The following is a 27,295-nucleotide window of genomic DNA, read 5'->3' on the forward strand; positions in this document are numbered from 1 at the left end:
AAGGAAATAAAAAAGGGTAAAAGTCCCACTCAATTTCAAGTATAAAATGAGTAGATTACCCAAGGGAAGAGGTAACATGAGGGGAGGAGAGAAAAAGAGAAAAGAAAAAGAAAGAAAAATAATGAGAGAATATAATGAAAAATAAATAAGAGAAAATTAGTAAAGAAAATGTTAAGAATTTGTACCTAGTAGAGTACTTGCACTCTTCTGCAGAAAACACCTAGAGAGAAAGAGATTACCGCTAAATAGTAGTATTGACATGCACCGCTAGGAAAACTTCCTCTCTCCCACGAGACACATATATCTTGAGTTTCTCAATATTTATCTTAATATGGCCAATCTGACTCACATTCCAAACCTCACAGTTTTGTGCCAACTCAAGGCAAAAAGACTATGTGAGTTGGATTTGAAATCTTTTTGGCCCAATTCATTCTACATAATGTATTTTATACATGTGTGAATACGTATATGTATATATACAAATATATATATATATATATATATATTTATATGTGTGTGTGTGTTTGTAAATATATAAATATTTTTTAGAATATGTATGCCAACATGTTGTAAACTAACATTTGATTGATGAATACTTTCTTTGGATTTTTTTTTCTTTTTTTTTTTTGGTGTGCAGACTTATAATAGTAAAGCTGAGTAATGATCAATCTGCATAAAGTAGAAAACAACCCATTCTGCGGAGAAAGTCTTGTTACATAGCAGAATAAATGTTCCCCCTGCAAAAAGTGGAGAACAACCCCTTATATGGCAATAGAAGAGGAGAATAAGTCCATTTTGCAGCAACGCTCCTTGAATTGGACTTAATGTTTGTACACAAACTGGTAGCCGTAGAATGGGACCCCAAAGCCCATTTCGTGAAAGTGTCAAACCCAACTTCCTTCTTAGAAGAAAAAGCCTAGACTAGAAGATATCCAGTAATATCAAGACACATGTCTAATGTGTTAAAACGTGAAAAAACGATCCTCAACACCATTCCATGACACCACATTAATCTATTGAGCACATGATTGAGGGAGTTAGAAGCACACTCAACTCTTTCTCTGATTGATTTGTAACCATACTTTAGAAGCCAATTTTATTGATTTTCATGGATGAACTTTTTCTTTTTTATAATATTATGAAAATTGATTCACATCTTATCTGTTCTAGATTTTGTTTATGGACCTTTTTTTATTTTTATTTTTTAGCTTTTATACTTTGAATCTTAAATACCTATATTAGAAATATCAAGAGGTGTCAATAAGTTGAGATACAAAACTCTCGGCATAAATCACTCTTTTTGTTCGCCCATTTCTTTGTCTACCTTTTTTTTTTAGATTAGGATTGAAATCCCAAATATACTGTTCGACTAATAAATTTTTTTTTTTTTTATAGGAGTTCGACTAATAAATTTTATTAGTGAAAATAATTAAAATCTACAATTTAGCTTTATTTTATGAGAAAAGTTAACGGATGTCTTAAGTACATTAATTTAAAAAATATTTATAGAAACTTTTTATGGAAAAAAAAAAATCTTTTTGATAAATTTTAATATTTTTCATAAAAATAGAATCAAAATATTCCTAGAATAATTTATTATCAAATGACTAAGGTAGTTGTTTGTTCATTAATCATTATCAATACTCTTATGTCATTCTTGTCTTAATGAGTATTAAAAGCGGATCGTGAAAATGACTGATTTGTCAAATTTCAAACTATGTCCGCATCTACCATAGCATATGTAACATTCGAGTCAAATCCATCGAAACCGAGTCTTAAATCTTTTGAAACCGCATTCATAAGTCCCGAGCTCTTTGCACAAAAAAAAGAAGTTGCCAAAAATGAAATAACCACGAAACCGAATCTTCAACAAACGAATTCAAGAAATCGTGGTCAATTATAGTCAACATTCTCTGTCTCTTCCTTCCTTAAAGACCTTTCCCTCTCTCTGCTAGACTCTATTATTATTCCCCAAAACCCACTTTCACACTCTTCACTCTCACTCTCAGTTGAGAACTACACGTGACCCGTGATCCACACTCTCACGCCGACTCCGTTTCACTTCAGGCAGGTACGTCTCTCACTCTCTCTCTCTCTTATTGCATTTCAAACAATGAAGTTAATGGGTGTGATTTGGTGTAAATTTCAGGGCATTTTTTTCGTTTGATTCTCAAACTGTAACCCCTAAAATTTTTTCCACAAAGCTTTATTAGGTTCTTTCTCTGTTCCTTAATTTTTTCGCTTTCGTTTTGGGTTAAGAATCATATTCTCAGCTTCCTATGGTTTTTTTGTTTTTCACCCATATGAAAAGTAAAACCGACTTGAATCAGAGATGCCTATATTGATGCACAATCTTCTGTCATAGGAAGAAAACCCTTTACCCTTTTTGCAAGTTATCAATCAAATCTCTAGTAAACAAGTTGTTCTTTGTTGTTTTCTTTTTCATGACTCTTACTGCAGAATACTAATTATACAGTACCTGGGAGTACAATAATGTTTTACTCACATACTAGTGGGTCTTTCCCAGTGTACACATTAAAGCGGAAAATGGGGTCTCCATGTTTTAATGACCCTGTAACGAGTAATTATTAGGTACTCTCAGAATACAGCCGACGTGGCACTCTGCATAAAAATGCAAGCTCCTGGAATATAGGGACGTGTTACTAATTCCTCCGGGAATACTAAACAATTTTCTTATTTTTATAATAAATTCCTTGCATTTATTGATGTGGGATATCATGTCACTATATAAAGCTATGCTTGAGGTACATTCTTAGGGAACCAGATTACTTTCCACCATGGCACTTTAGGATGAGTACCTCTAATTGCATTCCTAGCTGATAATAGGCTATATATTCTCCTTAAGTAGATTGTTCCCATTTTACATGATCCTCTTGAGTAAAAAAGATATGTAAGGAAAAAACTAATACTTTTGATCTAGCTATGGTTTGGTTTCTGATTATGATAAAAGCTTAGTTTCACGCTTCCTGCCTATGATGAAATTGGGTTATTGGCTCTTGAAGTTCCTCATAAAATTGTGATTTCAAAACCTGTTTTTTTTTTTTTTTTTTTTTTTTTTTTTTTTTTTTTATAATTTTTTTTTTTTTATGTATAAGTCATATTTCTTGATAAAATCTCAAAAGTAGTTTAATCATGAAATCATAGTTTGTTGCTGCATCCTTTTATTTGATGTTCTGATTTGCCTTTATATTGAATAGAGGCACTACTGTGATTGTCTAATGGTGTAGTTTATTAGGTTCTCCTATAGTGATAATAGGATTTGGAGGAAACAAGTAGGCATTTCCAGTTTGTTGAATTCAATGGTAGAGATATGGCTCTATTGCTTTTATCTCTTTATTTTCGTTTTGGATTAGCTTTACATATTTGGAAGAAGATGTTCTGCAGTTATATATATATATATATATATATATTTTCCATCATTCTATTTCAAGTCTGGAAAGAGATAGAGAATCACTTCTTTGTAAAAGGAGACCCTGCTGGACAAATTAAACTCAGAATTTGAAATAGCTTGTTTTCTGTTGATGTAAATAATTGCATATTTTTGTACTAAAACAAGAATCGTGTAGTTTTATTTTTTTCTAAGTTTGATTAGTTACATTGTGAATTTTTCGAATAAAAAACTTTGCAGGTATTCTTGGTGGGTCATATTCGGTGTTGCAATTCATGTTGTTGCCTCTGGATGTTAATTTACTTAGAATTGTTTAGCTTTAATAAGCTGTCTCCGGGATAGTGGTTTTGAGAGAATATTGGTCATGAGAATGCTGGTGGTGACATGCTTGAACCAAGGGAAGCTGATATACCTGTATTGTTTCTTGTCTTGGTTGTGCTCCCTTTGGTTGCTTACATCTTACTTGGAAAATGGAGTGAGGTTACAAAGAAGAGAGAAAGAATAAGTTTGCTAGCTCAATTGGCTGCTGAAGAAGCTTTTAAAGCAGAAGCGATGGCTGTGGGTAATGCTATTCCTCTTGTGTCTTCTTCAAAGAGTGGACTTCATGTGTGTGCGAGATGCTTTGCTCCTGCTAAAACCCGCTGCTCTAGATGCAAATCTATTAGATATTGGTATGTCTTATTCCTTGTACTTTTATTGCAACAACTTTTTTTCTCGAGCACTGTATTCTTGCCATTGTTGGAATTCAATGAAGTAAACAAAGTAGGAAAAATATTGTCAATAAGATTAAGAACAGCGCCAAAATATTTACATCCCCAGATTTGATTGGTAGAATTTTTACTTCACTTGTGAAAGAAGTAAAAAAATTTCTGATCATGGATGGTGATAATTGCCAGTTCCTGATGAACTGTGCCTTGCCCCTGCCCTTCATCTGACATGTGTGTTTATCTCCTTGATTCTGACCTAGGAATTGTCTATTTGGTCACTCAATGAATGTCCTCCCTCTCTATAGCTTGTCACTGTATATAGTTATGAATGAATCACTGTATAGGAATATTGGAAGACTCTTGGAAGTCTTTGCCTGAAGTAAGATACAAAAGTGAGCTATAGGATATATCCAACTTGGCAATTAAAATCTAGATGTGAATCTTTTAGGAGTTTTATTTGAATGGGTTACTTCATATAAATCATTTTGGCTTTACTATACATTTTTTACTTGAATTCTTGAAATAGTTTTGTTGATATCGACATACCAAATACCACTACAATTATGAGTCTTGTTCTTGCAATAGAATAATTTACAGTATTAAACTTAGCTATTTTGTGTAAAATAAAATAGAGAACTGAGATGTGGGATCCCCACTTATTTTGCAATTAAAATATTTTTTAATAATGAAAAAATAACTTAGGAAAGACAAATATAGCTGTGTTGAGCATAAAATAATCTTTCTCTTCCTCTTGTTCTTCTTTGATACCATTGCTTCTTGTTAGTGTGTGCTTTAAACTTTTAATAATAAGCATGATACTCTGTATGCTGAGGGAATGGACTACAAATTTCCAAAAAATGCTGGAAACCTGTTTCTTTTAAAATGCTATACCTGCTAGTTTGACTGAAATGTAGACACTTTTTTGGATACTGATAGCCTAAGTGAATAATACTCTGGCTAGTACCACTTTCCAACTTTCGCTTTCTATTAATCTTTGATGGTAGTGTTTAGTATGTCTTTGAATTGGCCTTGGTTGCGCTCTAACTGAGCAATCATGGCTAATGAAAAATGTTTGTGTTTTTTTTTTTTTTGGAATAAATAAATATCAATTCTCTAGGTTTGTTAGATGCAAATGAGCCAAACTGAGCCAGATTCTAGTGTGTCTGAGCTTGGCATGCTTCCAGCTCAAACAAGCTTCATCAAGCCAGCTTGTGCTTGGCTCATACAAATATTTCCAAGCTTGAGCTCAACTTGGCTTGTTCCACTCAACTTGAAAATGACTAATTAGCTCAACTTTAAGATTTTTAGAGTTCAAGCAAAGTTCTTTAGCAGCCTATTCTATTCCTTTTACACTTCTCAGAAAGCTGACAGTCAAAGGTAAGAAAATAGGAAGGAGATTAAAATAGAAAAGAAAACCGAACAAGTAGCAGCAATGGCAGCTCCATATGGGACGTTGGCATGAGTTCTTGCCGCTGCTTTAGAAATTGGTGTTGAATTTGGTATGAGGGAGAAGGAGTGAGGGATACTAGTTGCTGGTTGATTTTATTTCACTCTGATCTCTTCGACTGAACCTGGAGGAGACTTCAATCATTCAACTTTAGCTTCTGAAGGAATCATGTCACTTGGAATTCCGGAAAGTGAATCTTCTTTGATACGCTGTTCTTGGTATGAAGGATCATATGGTTTAAAATCAAAAGAAAAAGGGATTGTGTTTGAAACAGAAATAAGAAGGAAATGAAGAAATTTACACCATTTTTTTGTATAAATACACAGTGCATTAGAATCCTAGGAGTTCTCCCTTATTTGAACATATCTGTTTCACCTACAAAAGAAATAAAAACTAGTGTGCATTTGCAGGTGTTTTATAGTAACTTAATTGTTAAATTTGTTAGAAAACATTTAAAAGTTTTCAAATCCTTTTTCCAGTGAATTTGTCCTGGATTTTATTTAATCTTGTGCTTTTATTTATTTATTTATTTTATATAACTAATTATTCTCTTATAACTTTTACATCATGGTGGCATCATGGTTTTTCTTGGTTGACTCCATGGTGCAGCCATTGATTTCACTGGTCATTTTTGTGGTTTAATTGGAGGTCTAGTAATCTAGTTTCAAAAATGTATCTTTATTCTTATTCAATGTTATTAATTTGTATTGGTTAGTGTTTTGTAGAAACACTGGCCTATAATGGTTACAGCCAAGCAATTGGAAAAATTTCTTGGAACAATCTAATATCCATTCATCATCCTTTGTTGGCTTTTTGTGGATTTAAAAATAAAAAGGAAGAAGCACTTTCAATTGCTCCCATCTACTTAATAAGTATTTTGGTGCCTGTTTTTCTAGAGATGTTAACTATCAAGGTCTTTCAAGCAATCACTTGACCATCATGGGGAGTGAAAATACTGAATTCAGGAGTTTTGGGGCCAAACTTTGGGGGCTCCAAAATTTAAAATTGGAAGTTTAAAGGTTAAAACCCAAAACTTTTTTTTTTTAATTTTTAAAATTTTTTTCTAAGTAAAAAACCCAAAACTGTTGTTAGAGAAGCTTCATATTTATTACTTTCATTTGCTCATGCATTTTCTTTGGACCCTCCCACTTTGCTCTTGCAGGCTTATTGTCTCCTGTTAAACCTATTACCTTTACCTTGACCAGCACTAGCACGGTCTATTTCTCATGTTCTTCATTTTGAATAACCATAGGGGTATAATTACTATGAATAAATTTTGTATGAGCAAAAGTAGCAATGAATCAGTAGGATGTTCTTTAACATTGTGATGTGGCCGATGAGTTCTAGTCCTTAAGTCTTCACTTTGTTTGGAGTGCATTAGGTAATGCCTTGAAGGATGAAGGATGTATTTGTTTCCCAGAAAGGGAGGTCTGCTGTGGTGAGAAGGGTGAGATTTGCAGGGCTTCCCCTCTTTGTATCATGTGAACGATCCAGAGAGAGGAATAATCATATCTTCAATAGTACAGAGTAGACCAGGAATTCTTTGACAAGTATTTTTAAAGCACTTTATATGATTGACTATGCGCTTTTGGAAACTAGCACTGTGATTCTTTTTTAGAATTTATAGCATTCATGAATTTTTATATTGAAATTTGACATTAGGATGTATTATAATCATCATTTGTATGTATTTTCTCTTTGATTGAAATGTTTACCTATCATTTTTCTTTTGAAAGAACTTTGCACAATTATACATGCTGTAGATTTGCTTCACTATCTTATTGAGAGGAGCCAAAAAAAAAAAAAAATCCTGTTTTTTGAGAATCAATAGCATTCTTGAAATGACTCGGACTCTGAAAGTTTATCAAATTTTGGACTGATAACTTTTTTACAGTTCTGGAAAGTGTCAAATTATCCACTGGAGGCAAGCTCACAAGCAAGAGTGCCAGCAATTGGAAACTACTAGCAGCTCAAGCTCATCTCCTAAGTCTGTCTCAGTCGAAGAATCCCTTCATGGCAGGGTTTTACATAATGACTACATGAACTCACAGTTCCTTGGTTATGATAATGATCAGGGAGAAAAAGTTTCTGCAGATGATTTAACTTCATTAAGCTTTGGTGTTCCTGGTGTTGTTGATTTCTCTACAATTGGTAACTCTCAAATCCCCATTCTTGAGAGAACAGTGAACAAACGGGTGTCTCATAAACCCCAGAATGAAATATTGAGAGGAGAGGATAAAGATGTAATTGACTCTTGTGAAGATGCCTCCAAAAGTAGGGCTACCCATTTGACTTCTGATTTTATTTCATCAAAGGAGGCATTTACAAGGCATAGGGTCAGTATCTTTGGAATTTATTATTTTATTTTTAGCAATAATTTTTCTCTGCTTATGATATAATTTCTAATTGGCTGCAGTCAAGAAAGAGTGATTCTGTTGTGTCAGAAGTAGAAAATTTAAGAAAGCACAATGTCAATAGCTCTAATGTAGGACAAGCTGCTTCAAAAGGTACGATGCATGGGAGTGATAAGTATATTACCCCACCTCAGAATACATTTGAACCAAGAAAAAGTTGTGGATTCTCAAGCTCATCATGTTTGACTAGAAATGGAACAAATGCACATCAAATGGAGTATGATCAGGATGAAGGAGATTTACTTAAATGGGAAAATTCTACTAATGCTGAAAAAATAAATTTCAATAGCTCCTATGAAATGACTGCAACTAATGGAAATGTAAATGCAAAAAGTGGGTCACAAGCTTTACAGGCGAAAATTTCTAAATTGCCAAAATCAACAATGAAAGTTTCTGGAGAGCAATATTGTTCAGAATTAGAGAGGAAAGGACATGTTGCCAATGAATCAAGTCAGACTGGTAACTTTTTTTATTTTTTATTTTTTATGTACCTTGCACTTAATTGTTCCCCTAATTCTGTATGCATTTTGCAGATGTTGCCAGAATGAGAGATATCAAAGCTGCACAAGGAAGCAATGGGGTTGAAAGGATGGGAATTATGAAGATGGTTGGTCTAAGAAAGTCAACCAAACTTACCAGACAAGATGCTCCGATAAATAATGGCAAAAGAAACAACAAATTAAAGGTCAATTCTGGTTAACCCTATGTTATTTGATTTTGTTGCTTCCTCTGTCTTAAGTAGTTAAATGGAATTTCTCACATATTATCTGCTATTTTTCTGTATCAGATGCTGTTTCCTTATGAGGAATTTGTAAAGTTCTTCCAGTGTGAAGTCTTTGACCTATCACCTAGGGGCCTTTTAAATTGTGGTAACAGGTATTACCACATCTTACTTTCTAAAAGAAATGAAGACTGTGTTTAGCACTTGTAGTTCAAAAGTACAAAACCGGGAAGCAAAAACAATAAGAAACAGAGTTCTTGTCCCTATTGTGTGCTTTTGTTTATAAACTTAAGCGACGACTAGAATTTGCTGTACTTCATGCAATTGTCTGTCACTAGTTTCTTGCTTTTGTTTTCTTTTTGCTAGACTCTATAGAATTTATTGAAGACATAGTGAACATACAAGGTAGATGAAATGTGAAAAAGAAAGCAGATGTAAATATTTGGTTGATCAACTACATAGATCCATGAATGAAAGTACACATTTTAGAAAAATTTTATTGGGGTAATTCTAATGTGTTAGACATTTGAGAATCTTTCATTCTATTCTTTATTGTTTATTTTTTATTTTTTGCAGTTGCTATGCTAATGCCGTCTTGCAGTGTTTGACCTGCACAAAGCCTCTCATCACCTATCTGATTCATAGATCACATTCAAGAGCATGTACTCAAGTCTTCTCATTTACTTTCATTGTTAGATTGTCAAATGTTTGAGCTTTACTTTTGTTTTGATGTTGTACTTACTCTGGTTTATTTTATTCATGTTAGGTTGTGTAAAAGGTTGGTGTCTCATGTGTGAACTAGAGCAACATGCAGTGATGTTAAGAGAAAGTGGGGGCCCTCTGTCTTTGAGCAGGATCCTTATGCATATCCGAAGTATTAATTTCCAAATTGGTGATGGAAGTCAGGAAGATGCACATGAATTTTTAAGGTCTATTAAGATTTAGTAACCAATTTTGTCTTCTCTTTTTTTTCAATTTATTTCTTGTTAACACTGGTTTTGGTTCTCTTTGTTGTGTCTGTTTCCTTATATGCAAAAATGGAAAAGACTTAGTCAAATTTGAATTAAAGAAGTATCTTATGTTGATGATGTTCTACATCAGTTTAATTAAATAAAATTATATAATGCTGTCTTATCCAGGCTTATTATTGCGTCAATGCAATCTATATGCTTGGAAGGACTAGGTGGTGAGAAAAAGGTTGATCCTATATTGCAAGAAACAACTTTTATACAACATATTTTTGGTGGCCGTCTTAGATCAAAGGTGTTTATTTCTTCTTTTAACTTTTGTCTTAAAGCTTGGTTGTGAAATCTTTTTTTTTTTTTTTTTTCTTACCTACAATGATCATCTAAAGTTAATATCAATGTTACTAGGTCAAGTGTATGATATGTCATCAAGAATCAGAACGATATGAAAACATGATGGATCTCACATTAGAGATATATGGTTGGGTTGAATCATTGGAAGATGCGTTGACTCAATTTACAGCCACTGAAGATTTGGATGGAGAAAACATGTACAGATGTGGAAGGTTTGATGACCTTAGTTTATTAACTCTTAGCGTAACCATGTATTGTAGAAGTTAAAAGCTTTGGGTTTCAACTCAAATAGCTTATAAGCTGTTCATATATTTTGATGTACAGATGTGCTACATATGTTCGAGCTAGGAAGGAATTGAGCATACATGAGGCTCCAAATATCCTGACAATTGTCTTGAAGAGATTTCAGGTACCACTGTGCAACTGCATTAGTGATGAGTTGGAGGTCCTGCCATATGTTACTGTGTCTTTGTGATTCTCTATTAATTTCAATTAGACATTAAACATCAGTGCATGAGATCATGATTGAGACAGAATTAGATTTGAGTCTTAATTTAATTGTCTACAAGTGGTTGACAAATTGCTTTGCAGCTACATAAGTTGCTTTTATTACCCATTAGGTAATATCAAGGAAAAAAAAAGATTTAGTAATGAGAAATTATTTCTCAATTGGCTCCTCTCAGTGTTTCCCATGGAGACCCTCCCCCAATGATTATATTATCAAAGGTGAAGCCATATGCTATCTCTCTGTTTTTTAGAACCTACACAAGGGTCAACACTTGAAAGTTGAAACATGGGACACCATCATGTTTTTACTACACTAAATGATTTCTGGATTTGGCTTTGGCACATTTTCTAATAGATATCTACATGTTTTATGCTTGTGAAAAAACTTGTTGGAATCTTCAATATTGGATTTTGCTTCATCAGGAGGGAAGATATGGGAAAATAAGTAAGCGGATCACTTTTCCCGACATGTTGGATATGATTCCCTTTATGACTAGGACCGAAGACATGCCACCACTTTACTTGCTTTATGCTGTTGTTGTGCATTTGGACACATTAAATGCATCTTTCTCTGGACATTACGTGTCATATGTGAAAGATATGCGTGGAAATTGGTTCAGGATAGATGACACTGAGGTAAATTTTTCTCCTTATAAGTGTTATGGGATACGTTGATTATGTGTTTCAAAATTTATTTTATTTTTCTTTTAAGAATTTTTGTCTTGGCATTTGACCATTTGAAAGATGCATTTGATGGTTCATTTCGACAAATTTTTTCAAGGCATGTCACTAGTCTTTTGGATGGTGTTTTTCCTCTTCTGTTGTTCATAAAAATTAGAAAAAAGAAAAAAGAAAATAGAAAGGTCAGTGATCATTGTTTCTAATTGATGATTTGCTCTTATCATTTGTTGATCCTTTGTTCAAAATAATGGAACACATTTATACTTATGTTATGATTATGTTCCAAACTTTAAGAATTGATAGTCTGGTTGGGTGTATTTTTTTGGGTAAATTTTTATCTAAGAGAATCAGGGGAACAACAAAAATTGACTTTGGAAATATATTCTTGCAAGATTGCTTGTATTCTTGAGGTTTTAATACAAGATTTAAATACTCCCTTAAATATGTGATATTGTCACATTAACCTTAAAATTGATGCATCAATGCCAAAGATGCCATTTCAAGCTAACGATAAAAGCATGAATGAAGACCTCCATTTGTCAATGTCATAAAATATATCTCTTAGTCTGCAAATCAGCCGTGTTGGTCAACCAAAAGGTTTATACCTGGTGCACAAAGTTCCTACTTATGCAAGGTCTAGGAGAGGTGGATGATTGGTAGACAACCTCACATCCAATTTTTGGCAAGGCTAAACATAATTAGATTCTCTTTATAGAAGTTCAATTGAATTAACTAATTTATATAATATTTAGCGTTTTATATCAAAATGAAAGAAATTTCAATATCAGTCTTAATTTCTTTAGTTACTGAATGTGAAAATCTACCTTATCTAACATTAGGTTTGGGAGTTTAAAGAATGGGATGGAGTATGATTTATTTTCTTTAGTATGTTTGGGAGTTTATATGAGAAGAAATAGAAAAGAAAGAAATATTTAATTTCACTAATATATCCGTCACCTTTTATTTATCTTCTTATACTAGAGATACAATCAATATTTCAACTCCCTTTCATTAAAGGAATGCTTATTTTTTCCACTTTTAGGAGGAATGCTTAAGAGGGAATGAAATGAACATTCCCTCCTAGTCATTCCATTCCTTCCTTAGTAAATTCCCAAATAGGGAATAGATTGAATATTCTAGAAAGATCCCTTTTTATCCACCCTTCCAAACAAGCTGTAAGTGATATCTATATCATGTATCGTAAACTCTACATGTTCCATTAAATTTTTTATTATGCTTTTTGCATTGAGTGTGATGACACGTTGCTTATTCTTCCTTTTGGTTATAACATTACAACCAACGTAGATGCTTAGACATGGTTCTCTTGTTGATGATTGGTGCCCTTACCTATTCTCCAATTATAGAGTACTCCCTTCTAGCACGGCCTTGTCTTGCAAAAAGAGGAGTCTTTTCTTCTTCTTTTTTGATAAGTATATAATATCAATGAATGTTTTAAGTTATGAATAAATTGTGATAGTATTAGAAGAGTTTCAAAAAACCTCACTTTTACAGATTTTACAGTGCATTCTATATATTCACCTACCAAGAGAAACTTTTCTCATAATAGAAATTAAGTGCTCTTGCATTGCAGTTGAGGCAATGCAAAGAGAGCTTTTTATGCAAAAATAAGTTGTACTACTTATAAATTATAATCATATGGTTCAAAATTGCTTCTTTAGTTTACTAATATCTAAATGACCCAATCTGGTGTTTACAATGAGGCCCTCATAAGCTAAGTGAGCAGTAAGGGGTTGATGATAGTTGTGAATTCAGAGTTTTGCTCAGTCAACTAAATGCTGTGGCAATGAGGTCGGAAGCCTTGTCATTTAATGCATCATGTTTTGAGATTTATCTGGAAAACATCTTTAATCAACATACTTTTTTAGGATTAAATGCAAATATATTTACTTTTAGGAGATTATGTTTCTTGGATGATTGATATACATATGCGAATCTGAGATGCTGTAGGAGAGTGCTAGTTGAGATAGCTATATTTTGTTGTTTCAAATGTGACATCTCTGTATAATTAGTATTTATGCCTCCATGAATTGTTAAATTGACATATATATATATATATATATATATAATTGAAATATCCAAATTGTGTCCATTATGGTTTTGAATGAGTGAAAAAAAGTGAGGAATCCTCTAGACTTATTTTATGGATGTGAAACTATATGATTCACTTGATATGGTTCTAGCTCCTATTCACATAAGCAGATCAGAAACAACTGTCATAGTCAGCCTTCATGTTCTTATTTCCCCTTTATGCTTGACATGGTTCCTCTCAATGCAAATATTAATGGTTGAAAAGGTTGGGACTACACTTAGCATTGATTTTCCTATTGTTTCTTATGATTTTCTGGTTTAATGAATTGCATTGACAGGTTCAGCCCGTGCCAATGAGCCAGGTGATGTCTGAAGGAGCATATATCTTGTTTTACATGAGGTATGCATTGTCTGGGGCTAAAAGTCCTCACTTAATTTTTTTTTTTCTTTTCCTTTTTCTTTCCTTGTTTGTTTGGTTACTCTTGCCCTTTTTTATATGTTTGCCTAAATTAACCCTTTATATCTATATCACTCAGAAGTACTTTGTTTGATAAGTAATGACAAGTACTTCCCAAACTATAGTGATGTAGGTACTTTGGGCATTTCAAGGGAGATCAGTTCTACTTTTAGTATTACATCATATAGGCAAGTGTATGTTGGACCTCTTTTTTTTATCACTTATGTCAAAGGTCAAGTCTTGGTGTGATGGCAAGTGCCATCCACCAAATGCAATTGATCAGGGGTTCAAGTTTTTGAATTAGCCTCTCTAATAAGTTGGGGGTAAGACTGCTTACCATGACCTCTCTCCTAGACCCACAAAAGTGGGAGTTTGTGCACTAGGTACAACCTTTTTTTATTTTATTTTATATCAATCTCCTTACAAGGATTTCAGTGGATCCCTCCCCTGTATCTTTATGCTATGTCTTTTTGTATATATTCTTTTGCAATTCATTTATATGCTCTTCAGATTGTAGATGCTCTATGATTTTGTTTTAGGTCTTGCCCTCTTCCTCAAAGAACATATATTGAGAAAACCATCCAGCAACAAGTTCCTGACTCTGCAAGGAACTGCATATCAAAAGCTCAGAAGCTTGCAAGGACCAGTCAAAGCAGACCTAGCAGCCAATCTGTTGGCTTACAAGATTCAACAAATCCAAGACCAGATATGCCTCCCCGTTCTACCAACCATACTTCAAATGGCATCCTCAAGAGTGCTAGCAGAAATGTCCAGCCAGTGATGGAAGCATATGCTGAACCAGTCTGCATGGACTTCTCTAATGCAACATCAAGTGATTGGTCCCTCTTTACAAGCTCAGATGAGGCCTCATTCACAACTGAGAGTACTAGAGATTCATTCAGTACTGTAGATTATGCTGATACATGCAATGCAGACACAATCTCGTCAATCTTCAATACATTATATGCACCAGAATACTCCCGCAATTCTGATTCTTGCAGAAAAGTTTCAAATTGTAGACCACACACGAGGTTCGTTTCTGAGCAAAAGGGCCATATTTTGGACTCATATTTGTCAACACAACCTCTTGACAAAGTACAGAAACGAGTGCTTTCAAAACAGGTCAGTGATCCTTCAAGCCAATTCCCTTCTGATAGTAACTGCAACATGTTTGTAAAATATGGGAGTAACCCAATACATGGTTTTGAACGAACTTCTGATCATTGTAAACTGTAGTCCATGAAATTTAACTACAATAGTGATAAGTTAGCTAGGGAGTTGCCTCAAAATTTTTGGTTTTAGTACATTGTTTTTGGGGCTTGTGATTATATTAGAATAACAAAAATTTATTCTTGTTAGCATTGAAATTGTTGTTAGGAGAAAAGAGCTAGCAATTCACAAACCGTCCTGTTTTTGTGTAAATTGTCGACTGTCAGAAAATAAAATTTTCATTAGGTTTGCTCATGAGTAGCTCAGAGACAAACCTAGTATTGTAACTTTTCTACAAGAAACAAAATTGCAGGAGTATTCTGGAGCATATAACTTGTTGAAGATTGACTGAATTGCATGAATCAGCATAATCTACAGCACTGAATGAGTCTCTAGTACTCTAAGCTGTAAATGAGGACTCATCTAAGCTTGTAAAAGAGGGACCAATCACAAATCATTCTATATTTCACTGGATCTTTAAAACAATTGTTGCTTTTCACTTTATTTTTCTTAGCAATCAATTAAAACCTTGGGGAATTCAGTCTAATAGGTTAAGAGCTCGGCTGTATTGAATTTAAATATACTGTAATCAAATTTATTTATTTAAATCCTGCATCCCAAATTTTTGTCCTTAATGTAGCCGTAAATTATTCACTAACTGAAGCTGAAAAGTGTTTCCGAGTATTAGCTAAAGTGGATCAATTGGTTTTAGTTTGGTGTTTCTCATTTGAGTTGTAGGGATTATGTTTGTAAGCCCCTTGAGGATTATGATTTTGTAGGCTTTTGAAGGATGTGGTAAATTACTATATTCATTCCACCAATTGTGTTCCATTTACTTCACTTCCACAAAGCACTACCAATTGCATTTTGCCTAATGTTTACCTGGGCTTTGTCACTTGTGTATTGTTTATCTGTGAGGTAAAACTTGATGGGACCATGCTAAACATGCAAAAGTGATTGTGTATTTGAGGCTCAGATATGTCCAAGAAATAGAGATTTTGTCTGCCCATCGGTTATTTTAAATGGAAGAAAAGGCTTAAAGCAAGAAGATGCTCTATCTTCTTATCTTTTTATAATAGGAAATAGGAATGGATGCCTTTTTTAAGCTGGTGCGGGCTACTTTAGGTGGTTGATTCAATTTCCAACCTTAAATGCTGATGGTCGTTACTCTGGTTATGCTCTTTTTAACACCTTTTTTTTTTTGTGGCTAGTTAGAGTATCCTGAAGTCCACAAGTATCTGATTATTTTCTTAGATATGTAGTTCTCTTAACAAAAAATAATAATTACAATGAGAAAGTCCTCAAAGATGGTCTCTTGTGTTTCAAACCTAGGACCTTATGAAGCCTTACACAACACTAGGTCAACCCTTTGATTTTTTTTAATTTATTAATTATTATTTTTAATATTTTAATTTTAAGCACAGTAGCTTCTTGAGGATTTAAAACCTATCTCTTTTATCAACTAATGCTAGCAACATAAAAATATTTTACTGGTTACCGAAGAGATTAAAAATTAGATTCTTGCCAAGCTGCAATTTAGAGTAGGAAGACTTCCAATAGAGTGCGATCTAGGAAGTTTTGCATGCATGACTGTAAACCACTAGTTGATAAGATCACTAGTAGAATGGTAGAATCCAATGTTGGTATTCTAAAGACCTCTAATTTAATGCCTTTTCTTTTAGAAAGTTCAATTTAACAAAATTTAATAAAAAGAAAAATATCTTTAGTTATTGACCCAAAAAAAAAAAAAAAAAGTCGCAAATACATAAAATGTTACAATATCCTTCTATGAGTTTTCAAATTTCGAAATCATCACATGAAAATTCATTATCAATTGTTATTATCTATTGTCAATGTGGGTAGATATGACCATTTTATTTTGAGTTTGTATAATATTTTTATTTTTATGCAATTGTCACTAAGTATTTGTCATTGTTTTTATAAAAATAGTTTAAACTAAAAGGCAAAACTCATCCCACTTGCATTGTATGAATTATTGACTAATACAACCACACACATCCATACATCAATAATATACCAAGTGTCTACCTAACTAATCAAATGCTTGAATCTCTTTCATGAATCTCATCTCATCTTTCTTCTCTATTTGACTATCTCGATATCTTTCATTCTAAGAGTAAAAACTTTTTATGTCTTGGGCTGGATTGCTCTTGTCGTACTACGGCCCAATGATTCTAGGGTAGGAAAGTTGGGATTGGCTTAATTGAAACTTACCTTAGGCTAGCTTGTGCGCAAATTAGAACCCCTAGTATGAATCTTGGTGGAGTTGCGTGCCCATGGTAGCTATCACAAAAAACGTTATAACAGGAGAAATATAATATAACAGGATAACTAAAATGTTTTAACGAAAGTACTTGCTGCTAACAACGATAATGCTTAAACAATTCTACAAAGGGAAAATACGATAATATAATTATGACAGGAGTAAATTAATAACAAGAAAACAACATTGGTCCTTAATCAATCATAACAAAAGAAGGAAGAGGACTAGTATGCTAAACTTGGCTCCTTGGCAGATTCAAATCCAAGAAGGGAACCAATCTCCAATGTGGGTAACCTCACAGGAGAATCCTACCATAAATATTACTCACTTTGAAAAATGGACTTAGCTTAATCTAGGATTCTTAACTTGCTAGAGAGTGGGCTATTGAGAGGGAGAGAAGTGGGTAGCCTACTCGTGCATGTTTTTCACTCCTATCACTCCTATTTTCTTCCTCACTCTCAATTATCTTATTTTCTTTGTTTTCTTTGTTTCCTCTCCTCTACTTCTCTGTTTTTCGTGTTCTCTCTCATTTCTCCTTGTTATTTATTATGCACGGCTAGGGTCTTTTTATACTACCTATCGTGATAAGATTTACCATTTTTACCCTTCAACTACTTTTGGCCTGTTGTGGGTGTCCTTTCCTGATTGCCTACTAGTCTGCTGGTTGCCTAGCCACCACCATTGCACTGCGTTGACTGAGCCATGCCTCATTCCCGAACAAGAGTCGTTTTTGTTTTTGTTTTTGTTTTCTACTTCTCTTAGCACTCCTATTCGGATAAAGGCTGAGTTTCTCTCTTACCAACCCTTATAGCATGCACCTAGTGATTCTAGCTCACGTTTACCTCTTTTGGGTGGTATGTCATTCCAGTAGGATATTTCTCCCAAAAGAGTTTGAGTGGGAACCCCAAAATAGGCTTCCCCCTTTTCCCCACCGCCAGACCACACCCTCTTTTATCTCAGACCCCTGACCCACCTTCCTTGTATTGGCTGGGTTCATGTAAGTGGTGTCTGAGCCTTGTGCATGCTCCACTTTCATTTGAGGCACCACTTACATATGAGTCTATTGCTTTTCTGGCGTTCATGCGTTTGCCATTGCCTATAGATTTGTCTGCCTTTGCTGTATGTTTGGTGTTTGTTTAACTTTGGTGGCATGAATGAGTTCTTAAGTCTTCATTCTTTGTATCTCATTTCTACTTTGGACTGGGCATTGCTTGGGTGTGGGCTTTCTCTTCTTTAATTCGGCCCCTGTCTCCTTTCACTTCTGATCCATGGGCTAGCTGGTGATCCTGCTATGCCACTGCGTTGTTTTTGCTATGATGTTGTTTACCCTTGTTTACTATACCACTTCTGGGCTTGTGGGCTGAAGTGTCTGCCATGCTAGTTTTATGTGTTATTCCTTCTTTTAGTATACACTGCCCAATATTCCTGCTGGGTCAATTCATATAACATCTTGGGCTTCCTCGGTCCATTTTATTCCTTGGGCATCCTAGGCCCGTTTCATTCTTTGGGGCATCCTTGGCCCATTTCATTTTTCCTGCTTCTTACATTCCCATGAGTTCTTGAGTCTTCATTCTTTGCGTCTCATTTCTTCTTTGGATTGGGCATTGCTTGGGTGTAGGCTTTCTCTTCTTTAATTCGGCCCCTATCTTCCTTCACTTCTGGTTTGTGGGCTAGCTGGTGCTCCTACCATGCCACTACATTGTTCTCACTATGATGTTGTTTACCCTTGTTTATTGTACCACTTCTGGGCTTGCAGGTTGAAGTGCTTGCCATGCTAGTTTCATGTGTTATTCCTTCTTTTAGTTTACACTGCCCAGTATTCCTACTGGGTTAGTTCATATAACATCTTGGGTTTCCCTAACCCATTTTATTCCTTGGGCATCCTAGGCCTGTTTCATTCTTTGGGGTATCCTTGACCCATTTCATTTTTCCTGCTTCTTACATTCTCATGGGCTTTTTGTTGTGAAATTTTAAAGTATTCGCAAGTATACGAACCGTAACTAAGTATAGTTTGACAAGAACGAGGTCAAACTCACAAGGACTTGAACAAACGCAGGAAAATTAATCAAATCTTGATCAAATTAATCATAATTTAGTTTAATAAAAATTGGTTATTTGCAATTATATACTAAGCAAATAATTAAACTAAGCAAAGATATAATATAAAGCAGTAAAGAGATGTAAAAAATCTAGAGAAATGAATTAAGGTTTTGGAATCCACCTTGTTAATTTACATCAGCATATATTTATGATCATTAATTTTTCCTAACTACTGCCTGATAATCTAGAAATTAATCTTGCTATCATGGAAAATATTATCATTAAAACTTCTATTTAAATATCTAAAGCATGTTCTTTTTCGCTTCTAAAGTATAAAATCAAATCATTAATTGTATCTGTAGCCAAGCAAATTACAAGAGATATCCAATTTTAAAATCAAAAAATAATAAATTAAGCATTCAATTAATTAATACAAATCCTAAATCATGAGAAACATCTTAGTCAATTGATATGAAGTAAGAACAATTATAATCATTAAAGAACAACTATTGTGGGAAAAATCAAATCACATAAATAATACTGATAATCCTCAACAATGTTTCATTCACAACCTTAATTATAAATTTAGCTACTCATAGTAATTGAAAGAAAACACAAGAATAAAATACTAAACATTAAGCTAGACAAATAAAATAAAACTAACTGTCATGGAAGAAAACCAAATATAAAATGCATGAATTACCTCAAAATAAGTATGATAATGCTTTCTAACAATGATATAAACATGCGAAATTAAGCTATTATCAATGCACATCACTTTTACTAAATCTTTTGGGCTTCCTCGGCCCAATTACCACATCCTTTACCTTTGGATTCATTGGCCTTTGAATTGATCCCATTTACTAATTCGTTTCTTTGGGCTCTTCCGACCTGTTTTTGATTTCTTTCTATTTCTTAATTCTTATGATTCTCATGGGCTTACTACTTCATTTTTTGGGGCTCCCTTGGACCCATTTGCTTTCTTTAGGACCTTTTTTACTATTTTGTAGGCTTGTGGACCATTATTCCTGCCATTCTGGCCCAGTGGTCTTTACTTTGCTATTTTCTTTTTTCTCTCTCTTTCATATTGTTGGGCTTCTTCTGCCATTGGATCCTTTTGCCAAAAATGAGCATCAACAGTTAGTTATGCGTATGTATATGATATGTGCATTATTATTATTATTTTGTTATAAAGTAATTTGTGTGAATTGTGATGTGTGTGAATATATGCATATATAGTGTAAACATTATATAACTTAATATAATTTAATAATTAGGAAATACATAGGGTTTGATACAAGTATATGTATTGTTATCATGTTATAATAATTTTTTGTTATAAAGTTAGTGATTTGAGGAAAAAAAAACATAGTAAAGTTAATATGTGATCAGGGTGCGCAAGATTTAAGCCACGATGTGCAAAAATATTTTTAATGATAAATTAAGTAAGTAAAAAAAATATTATATGTATATATAATATATTTTTTTTTAATAAAAAGTCAGGGAGTTCAAATGAACCCCTTGATATACATCTAGCACCGCTCATGCTCAATCCAACATTCTCTAGTAGGGGGGTACCCTTATGGTCACGCCTATAGGGATGAGTCACAATAGTCGCCCCTGCCCCTCTTTTTTCTGGCATTAAAAAAAAAAAAGTACTTGAGGGTCAAAGAAGAAAGATTTCGAATTACAGAGTTAATAACATGATGTAATTATCTCAAAAAAAAAAAAAAAAAAAAATCTTGGGCCAACCTATTCATATTACCAAAGAGAGCAATCAAAATGGTGTATTAAAAGTTTTCAAAAAAAAAAAAAAATGGTGTATTAAAGGTTTATTATTAATGCCTATTTATTTGTCAAAGAAAAATATTAATTCCTATTTTTGTGGAAATGCACAATAGAAAAACTAGGGCAAGACACTAGACATGTGATTGGAAATAAAGTAGGGCAAAGTGACAATTTTTCTATGGAATGACAATTGGCATCCTAGGGATCCCGTTTTATAAAAAAAACACAAGGTTACTGTTCGTTGCTCTTTAGGCCAATGATGAAAATGCCCCTAGTTTTGCTGTTTTAGTGTTCAATCCATTATGAAATTTGAAAATTTTTAGTTTCTCTGTCTAATTTATATTTTGTAAATATAAAATAAAAAAAAATATTTGATTTTTAATTCATAATATAATGCCACATCAATTTGTAGTTCTTCCAAACTTTCATATTATAATATTATTATTTATTAATTTTCTATTCCATATTACAACAATTTCAAAAAAATACAAAAACCATCAAACCTTATAAAAATTCACCTTTTAGTACACACACAATTTTTACGTTTTTTTTTTTAAAAATTTTAATTAATTGAAAATGGTGTAGAATTTATATTTATTTATTTATTTTAGAATCTAGAAAATAACAGTTAATATATATAAATAAATTTTTTTTGGGGGAAAAAAAAAAAAAACGGTATCGTTTAAGAATAACGCGTTAGCTTAACGCAAACGCGGGGTTCAGCTTAAGCTTAACGCAAACGCTAACCGTAAACCGCCTTCTGCGTTCTGCCCCTATTTAACTCACTCTCACTCCAACGCATAAACCCTTTCTTTCTACACTCTCTCTCTCTCTGCGTTTGGGGTTTGAAATTTGAATTGACATTCTTCATCCATGGCTTCTCGAATCACTGGGGCTCCTCTTTCATTTTTCATTTACACTTCTCCTTCTCCATCTCAAGAAGAAGAAGAAGAACAACAACAACAAATTGGGAGTCCGACGAGCGTTCTTCCTGTTTCGTTTTTCTCATCTCGAGAACAACAGATTCAAATTGGGACTCCATTAACTCCTCTTAATGCTCCTAAAATCATGAACCCTAATTTCTCCATCTCTCCAATCTCTTCTGCTGATCGGTTCAAGTTTCGGGTGCCGTACACGACTGATGATGATGTAGTGCTTCAGAATCTTATCCACATCATTCGCTCTGTTATGATGAAATCAAATTCTTCATCGTCCCTAACCCTAACACCTGCTCAGAGGCTCTTCAACTCACTTGATCTTGTTCAGAAAAAGGTCACGCAGCAATTGGAGAGAATTAAAGAGACCCCCACTTTTCAGATGGGGGTCAGAGATAAGAAAATTCGAATTTTGATGTCTATGCGCTAATTCTTATTCTTATTACAACACACGCACACGCTGACACGCACACTACACCAACAGTACCATAATTCACTCACCAAAATGGGTTTTTTTTTTTTTTTAGAAAACCCATCAAATTCTAACTTCAAATATGCATCACTTTATGGAAATCTAACATAGTGCCTATTAGATTTCTGATAATTTCTGTGTTGTTGTTACTTATTGCATTAGGTTTGGTTGTCTTGGTCATCAAATAACACAAATTTGTTGATGATAGGAATGTGTAACTGTAAGGATTAGATTCTTTTTGATTTACATTATGAAACATAACTAACATTTTGAATAATGGGTTCTTATAAAATTTGTGAGTTTACATTCATCTCATCTCTTGAGTTATTTAGGAATCTAAAGTGAGTTTTATTATCTTGTTATTTCTGGCTCTGGATCAGGTTTCCTAACCCTTTATGGGGCAGGTTGCACTGGCCAATTTTGGACGTACCAAATTCAAAGTGACCTAAACATTGGACATTGATAACTCTAGCTTGGTCTGTCCTTGGAGGCTTTAATTTCAAAATTAAAATGATCTGCAAAATTCTTTTTTTCATGGTTAACATAGTCTTTATATCACCCTCCTCATCAACAGACTTGATGCTTTTTGGTTTTGTCTCTATATTGGTGCCAATCAGAGAGCAGGCTTGTTTACTCCATTTTTCTTTCTTGGTTGTATGTTTTCATTGGTTGAATAGGATAATAGTGATCTTCTACAACTAATTTGGGTCTATTTATCTTACATGTGAAACTTATTGAATATTTGACAGTCAGGCCCTGTATTGACTACTAACGGTATATGCAGTACCAAGGTGAGAGGCGGTTTTGGGGGAATATTTTTCGACGATCTAAATGACTGTGATGAAGAGATGTTTCTTTCCTTACTCTTCTTCTCAGCAACAACAAATTGGGAATCCCAAAACTCCTATTAGTGTTACTCCCGTTTTGTTTTTCTCATCTCGAGAAGATTAAATTGGGAGTCCTGTTACTCCTGTAAATGCTGCTAAAACCAGGTGTGATATGTTGATCTCTCCATCTCCAATTCCAATCTCGGCTGATCGGTTCCAGTTTCTGGTGCCTTACACACAACTGATGATGCTTTAGTGCTTGAGAATCTTATCATCCCTAGCACCTGCGCAGAGACTCTTCAACTCACTTGATCTTGTTGAGAAAAAGGTCATAGAGCAATTGATGAGATGATAAGTGGAGTTGATGAGATGATCTGAACGCATAGTAAAGCATGCTTATATCTGTCAGCTAGCTATGAAAGGCAGATAATTGAACAGAGAAAGATTGGCCAAGTGGGGATATCAAGGAGATTGGTTATGTATTTCTGTACAGGGATAATGTCTTAAGATCACATCTATGTTGGTTTTCCTATTTCCAGAAGAATATGGCAGTTTTGAATAGATGCCTTGCAACCAGACAGATTAGCACCTGAAATGAGGAGTTCAAGTGAAAAAACTGAAAGGCAAAAATCTGCAGAAAGTTATCTGCAAGTAAGCATGGGAAGCAGTTTACCATGTGGGGATCGAAAGAAACTTAAGAATTCACTGTGTGAATTGCAAAACTGACTCGAGGGTAGTAGTTCAAGATGTGAACTTGAATGTATAGAAGTTCCTTGTGGAGAATTCTCTTCTCTGTGTTTGAATCTTGAATGTATAGAAGCAGTTTGTTGCCTGTTAAGGCAGGTCTGCAGCTAGTGCTGCTTGTATTTGAATATTTGTTGCTTCATTGTGTTGTATGAATAAAATTTTTTAATATAAAAAAAAGGTTTGCATTGGTTTGCTAAAATGTCTTTATGGTCCACGATATAGTAAACTTTACTATGAATTCATGAGTTACAACTGCCCAACTGCCATGCAGAATAAATTAGATGCTTGCAACTCGAATCTTATTGTTTTGCATGGAAGAATCCGGGTAACTCGAATGAAAATAAAATTCAGAACTATCATAAAAAGTAAGTTAATTTATTCAATATATCAGACACAACTTGAGTAACTTGTCATCAAGGCATACACAAGATTTATCCTTACAGAAAAGTAAAGATATTTAGCATATTGAGTTCCCACATTAAGCTTAACCATTTTTTCTCTACATAAGAGTACATCTCTTCAAATTGATGTAATTAGCAGAGTCTTTCATCTTTTCAGACATTCTCCTTACTTTGTAAAATCATCTTCCATATCAAACAACATCCATATCTCATTCACCCTATCATCAAATTCAAATGGGGAATTGTACTGTGCGATGGTGTAGACTGATGAGTGATCAGCTCCATGGCTTTTCTCAATGGCAGCAGACCAAACCGTGTCAACAAGGCTGGCTTGCAAGGCAGCAGCTTCCACTCCAACATCTGAGTCAGCAACAAATCCACTGAATTGTCTCACTGCTGCATACACAGGATTCCACCTTTGGACTTGAAGACCTTTGGCTGGAGGTGGGTTTGCTTGGTTAACTTTTGGTACATAAAAGCTAACAACAAATGAGGACTCACATAAAGGTCCATCACTAGGCGAGACTTCAGAGAGCACTGGGGCTGTCATCTCTATCTTCTCTTCATAATTGTTCTTTCCTTGAATATAGTCAAATAGCCTGCCAGAAGACAGAAACAAGAAACAAGACCTCAATTTCCTAATCTGATATAACAATATGGAGTTTTTTTTTTTTTTTTGGGGGGGGGGGGGGGGGGGGGGGGAACAACAATATGGAGATAATTGAATACAATGAGAGCAATTTAAGGAACAATGGTCCATGGTAAAAGCCTAAACAAATCTCTTCTCACTAGTTCGAGGTTAATGGAAGCCGGTTATGTAAATGTTGATTACCTAATTTTTAAGCTTAAGCCTCTATTCAGAGACTTTTGCAAAGGACAAAGTAATGCAAATTAGACGAGGACAGGTTGAACTAGTGGTGAATCTTTGTAAGAACAGGTTTAAACGGAAACGAAAAAATTGCCAGGACCAGGAACATGTTTCAGTACAGTATACATGTCATTAGTCCTTAGTAGTTATAGTCATAACTGCTCAAATGACAACAGCTCCAGTGCTGTTTCTAAATTCATGTCCTAAACCAAATTAGTTGATCATACTTTTATAACAACTTTGTTAGGTGAACAAGTCAACAAAATACTTACCATGTCTGATGCAATTAATTCAATGGAGTCACCTAATGAATAAAGTTATATAGGAAAATGATTCTAATGCAAGAAGCTAACAGACAAGCTGGAATTAATATAATCAAAACTTACTGTAAGAAGCCAGTTCTGGTAGCTTCAACCAGAGAAATGTCTTGAATGGGAGAGGTTGACGCCCACACCGTGGAGTTATAGCGACGAATTTCATAGCTGTTGCCAACATGAATCACATCATAGCTGGGGCACTCTATGCGGCTACATGTCGGTGGTGATGATACCCCTTTGCTTATCTGCTTATTACTAGTCTCTGAACAAAGACCAAAGTGTGAATTTAAGAGGACGCTCAAGAGGATTGAAAGCTTGAACAAGTTGAAAGCAGCCATGGAATTGGAATACTTAATTGTGGCCTACAAAAATAAATGCAGATGAAACGAATGGTTGCTTTTAAAGAGAATATGAATGTTTTATAGCCACTTATTTTATACATGTCGACTTGTTAAGATAACGTGTAGAAATATATAGAGCATGGTATATCCCATCTCATATCCATTGCATACCACCTTCTAGGAGATTGCAATTAAAACTACAAATTTCTCTGTTTATTTTTACATTAACATTTTCTAAAAAATAGTCATTTGTTAGAAAAATATCTAATTTTATTGTATTTGATAACTAAGAGTAAAAATAAGTTTAAAAATGTAAATCGTCATTCTATTGTTCTACGTGGTGTAAGATAGAGTTATTTTTCAAAAAAATTAAGAAAAAATGAGTCATTTTTTATAAAACATTTTCTAGAAAAATATTTCATTATTTTGTATTTGGTAACAACATTAAAAATAAGTTTGAAAACATGAATCTTTACTCTCTTATTTTATGTGGTGTGAGATAGAATTATTTTTTGAAAATTTTTAGGTAAAAATAACTTCTTAAAATTAAATCATAAGTTTTCATTTATCAAAATTAATTTTCCTTAACCCATTTTATTTACTGCTATCAAACATAAGAAAATTCGAAAAATTTATTTATAGAATTTTAATACTAAAATATATCCTAATATCTTTCCTATTAAGAAACATGTCCAAAGCCGCAGCTAGAATTTGGTGAGAAAATGGCACTTTTATGTTATGTGGCTATAGGATGTTGTAGTGGCATTTATGTGCGAAAGGCTCATATGAGTGCACGTGGTCGAAAGGTTATCTCAATTTCGGCATCGAATCCATAATACCTCGCAACTGTTCCAAATTACGTATAAGTTTCATTTAACTTTTTCTTTTTGTACTTTGTGCATAATAGTGGGCATTACGAAGATGACGACATAAACGGGGGCCCTTTATACTTTGTACTTCCATAGGGTCGGGTCGGGTTCTATTTTACCATGACTCATGGAGCAATTGCAAAAATAATATTTTTATATTAATTTTTATTACTTATATTTATATTAATTAAACTTATACAATGTTTGGTAATTGTTTTTTTTTTTTTTCCTTATATTCTGTTTCCAAAAACAATTTTTTATTTTTGAGACTAAAAATTTGTTTGGCAACTCAAAATGGACAGAAAACAAAAATTGTTCTCAAAACTCATTTTGTAAAGGAAACTAAAAACATGTAAAAGACTGTTTTCAGTTTCTAATTTTCAAAAGTCGATGAAAACACGTATTTAATTTAATGAATCTGTCTTATTTAATGTGTTAGCATTATAGTTCAAATCCTAGTAACAACATATTAAAATATTTTCTATT

The 27,295-nt window shown here is 33.8% G+C and overlaps 2 protein-coding genes across 3 annotated transcripts; one reads left to right on the forward strand and one right to left on the reverse strand.

Annotated features, from left to right (window-relative positions):
* Nucleotides 1–1,923: 1,923 nt before the first annotated feature.
* LOC126720865 (ubiquitin carboxyl-terminal hydrolase 15) lies at nucleotides 1,924–15,253 on the forward strand. Of its 2 annotated transcripts, none has more exons than XM_050423704.1 (14): nucleotides 1,924–2,071; nucleotides 3,650–4,080; nucleotides 7,458–7,899; nucleotides 7,980–8,436; nucleotides 8,511–8,662; nucleotides 8,765–8,853; nucleotides 9,275–9,360; nucleotides 9,465–9,627; nucleotides 9,838–9,961; nucleotides 10,072–10,229; nucleotides 10,342–10,426; nucleotides 10,948–11,160; nucleotides 13,593–13,654; nucleotides 14,251–15,253. In XM_050423704.1, exons 2-14 carry the CDS (start codon nucleotides 3,794–3,796, stop codon nucleotides 14,945–14,947), a joined length of 3,015 nt encoding a protein of 1,004 aa, XP_050279661.1. In that variant the 5' UTR covers nucleotides 1,924–2,071; nucleotides 3,650–3,793; the 3' UTR covers nucleotides 14,948–15,253. The 2 variants fall into 2 exon arrangements, with proteins under 2 accessions (XP_050279661.1, XP_050279662.1); XM_050423705.1 differs by having other exon boundaries at nucleotides 7,980–8,427.
* A 9,114-nt stretch (nucleotides 15,254–24,367) lies between these two features.
* On the reverse strand, nucleotides 24,368–25,992 carry LOC126720866 (uncharacterized). The gene is made up of 2 exons (XM_050423706.1): nucleotides 25,669–25,992; nucleotides 24,368–25,013 (listed from the first exon to the last, which is right to left on the reverse strand). Exons 1-2 carry the CDS (start codon nucleotides 25,935–25,937, stop codon nucleotides 24,581–24,583), a joined length of 702 nt encoding a protein of 233 aa, XP_050279663.1. The 5' UTR covers nucleotides 25,938–25,992; the 3' UTR covers nucleotides 24,368–24,580.
* Between the last annotated feature and the right edge of the window lie 1,303 nt (nucleotides 25,993–27,295).

The sequence above is a fragment of the Quercus robur genome, chromosome 4 (assembly GCF_932294415.1).
Source record: "Quercus robur chromosome 4, dhQueRobu3.1, whole genome shotgun sequence".
Lineage (NCBI taxonomy): Eukaryota > Viridiplantae > Streptophyta > Magnoliopsida > Fagales > Fagaceae > Quercus > Quercus robur.

Excerpts from the sequence above, each read along its gene's own strand:
- LOC126720865 (XM_050423704.1), top strand. The coding sequence starts at position 3,794 with ATGCTTGAACCAAGGGAAGCTGATATACCTGTATTGTTTCTTGTCTTG. Across the intron at positions 10,230-10,341 it reads AACATGTACAGATGTGGAAG|ATGTGCTACATATGTTCGAG; the intron begins GTTTGATGACCT and ends TTTGATGTACAG. Across the intron at positions 13,655-14,250 it reads TATATCTTGTTTTACATGAG|GTCTTGCCCTCTTCCTCAAA; the intron begins GTATGCATTGTC and ends ATTTTGTTTTAG.
- LOC126720866 (XM_050423706.1), bottom strand. The coding sequence starts at position 25,937 with ATGGCTGCTTTCAACTTGTTCAAGCTTTCAATCCTCTTGAGCGTCCTC. Across the intron at positions 25,014-25,668 it reads ACCAGAACTGGCTTCTTACA|GCTATTTGACTATATTCAAG; the intron begins GTAAGTTTTGAT and ends GTCTTCTGGCAG.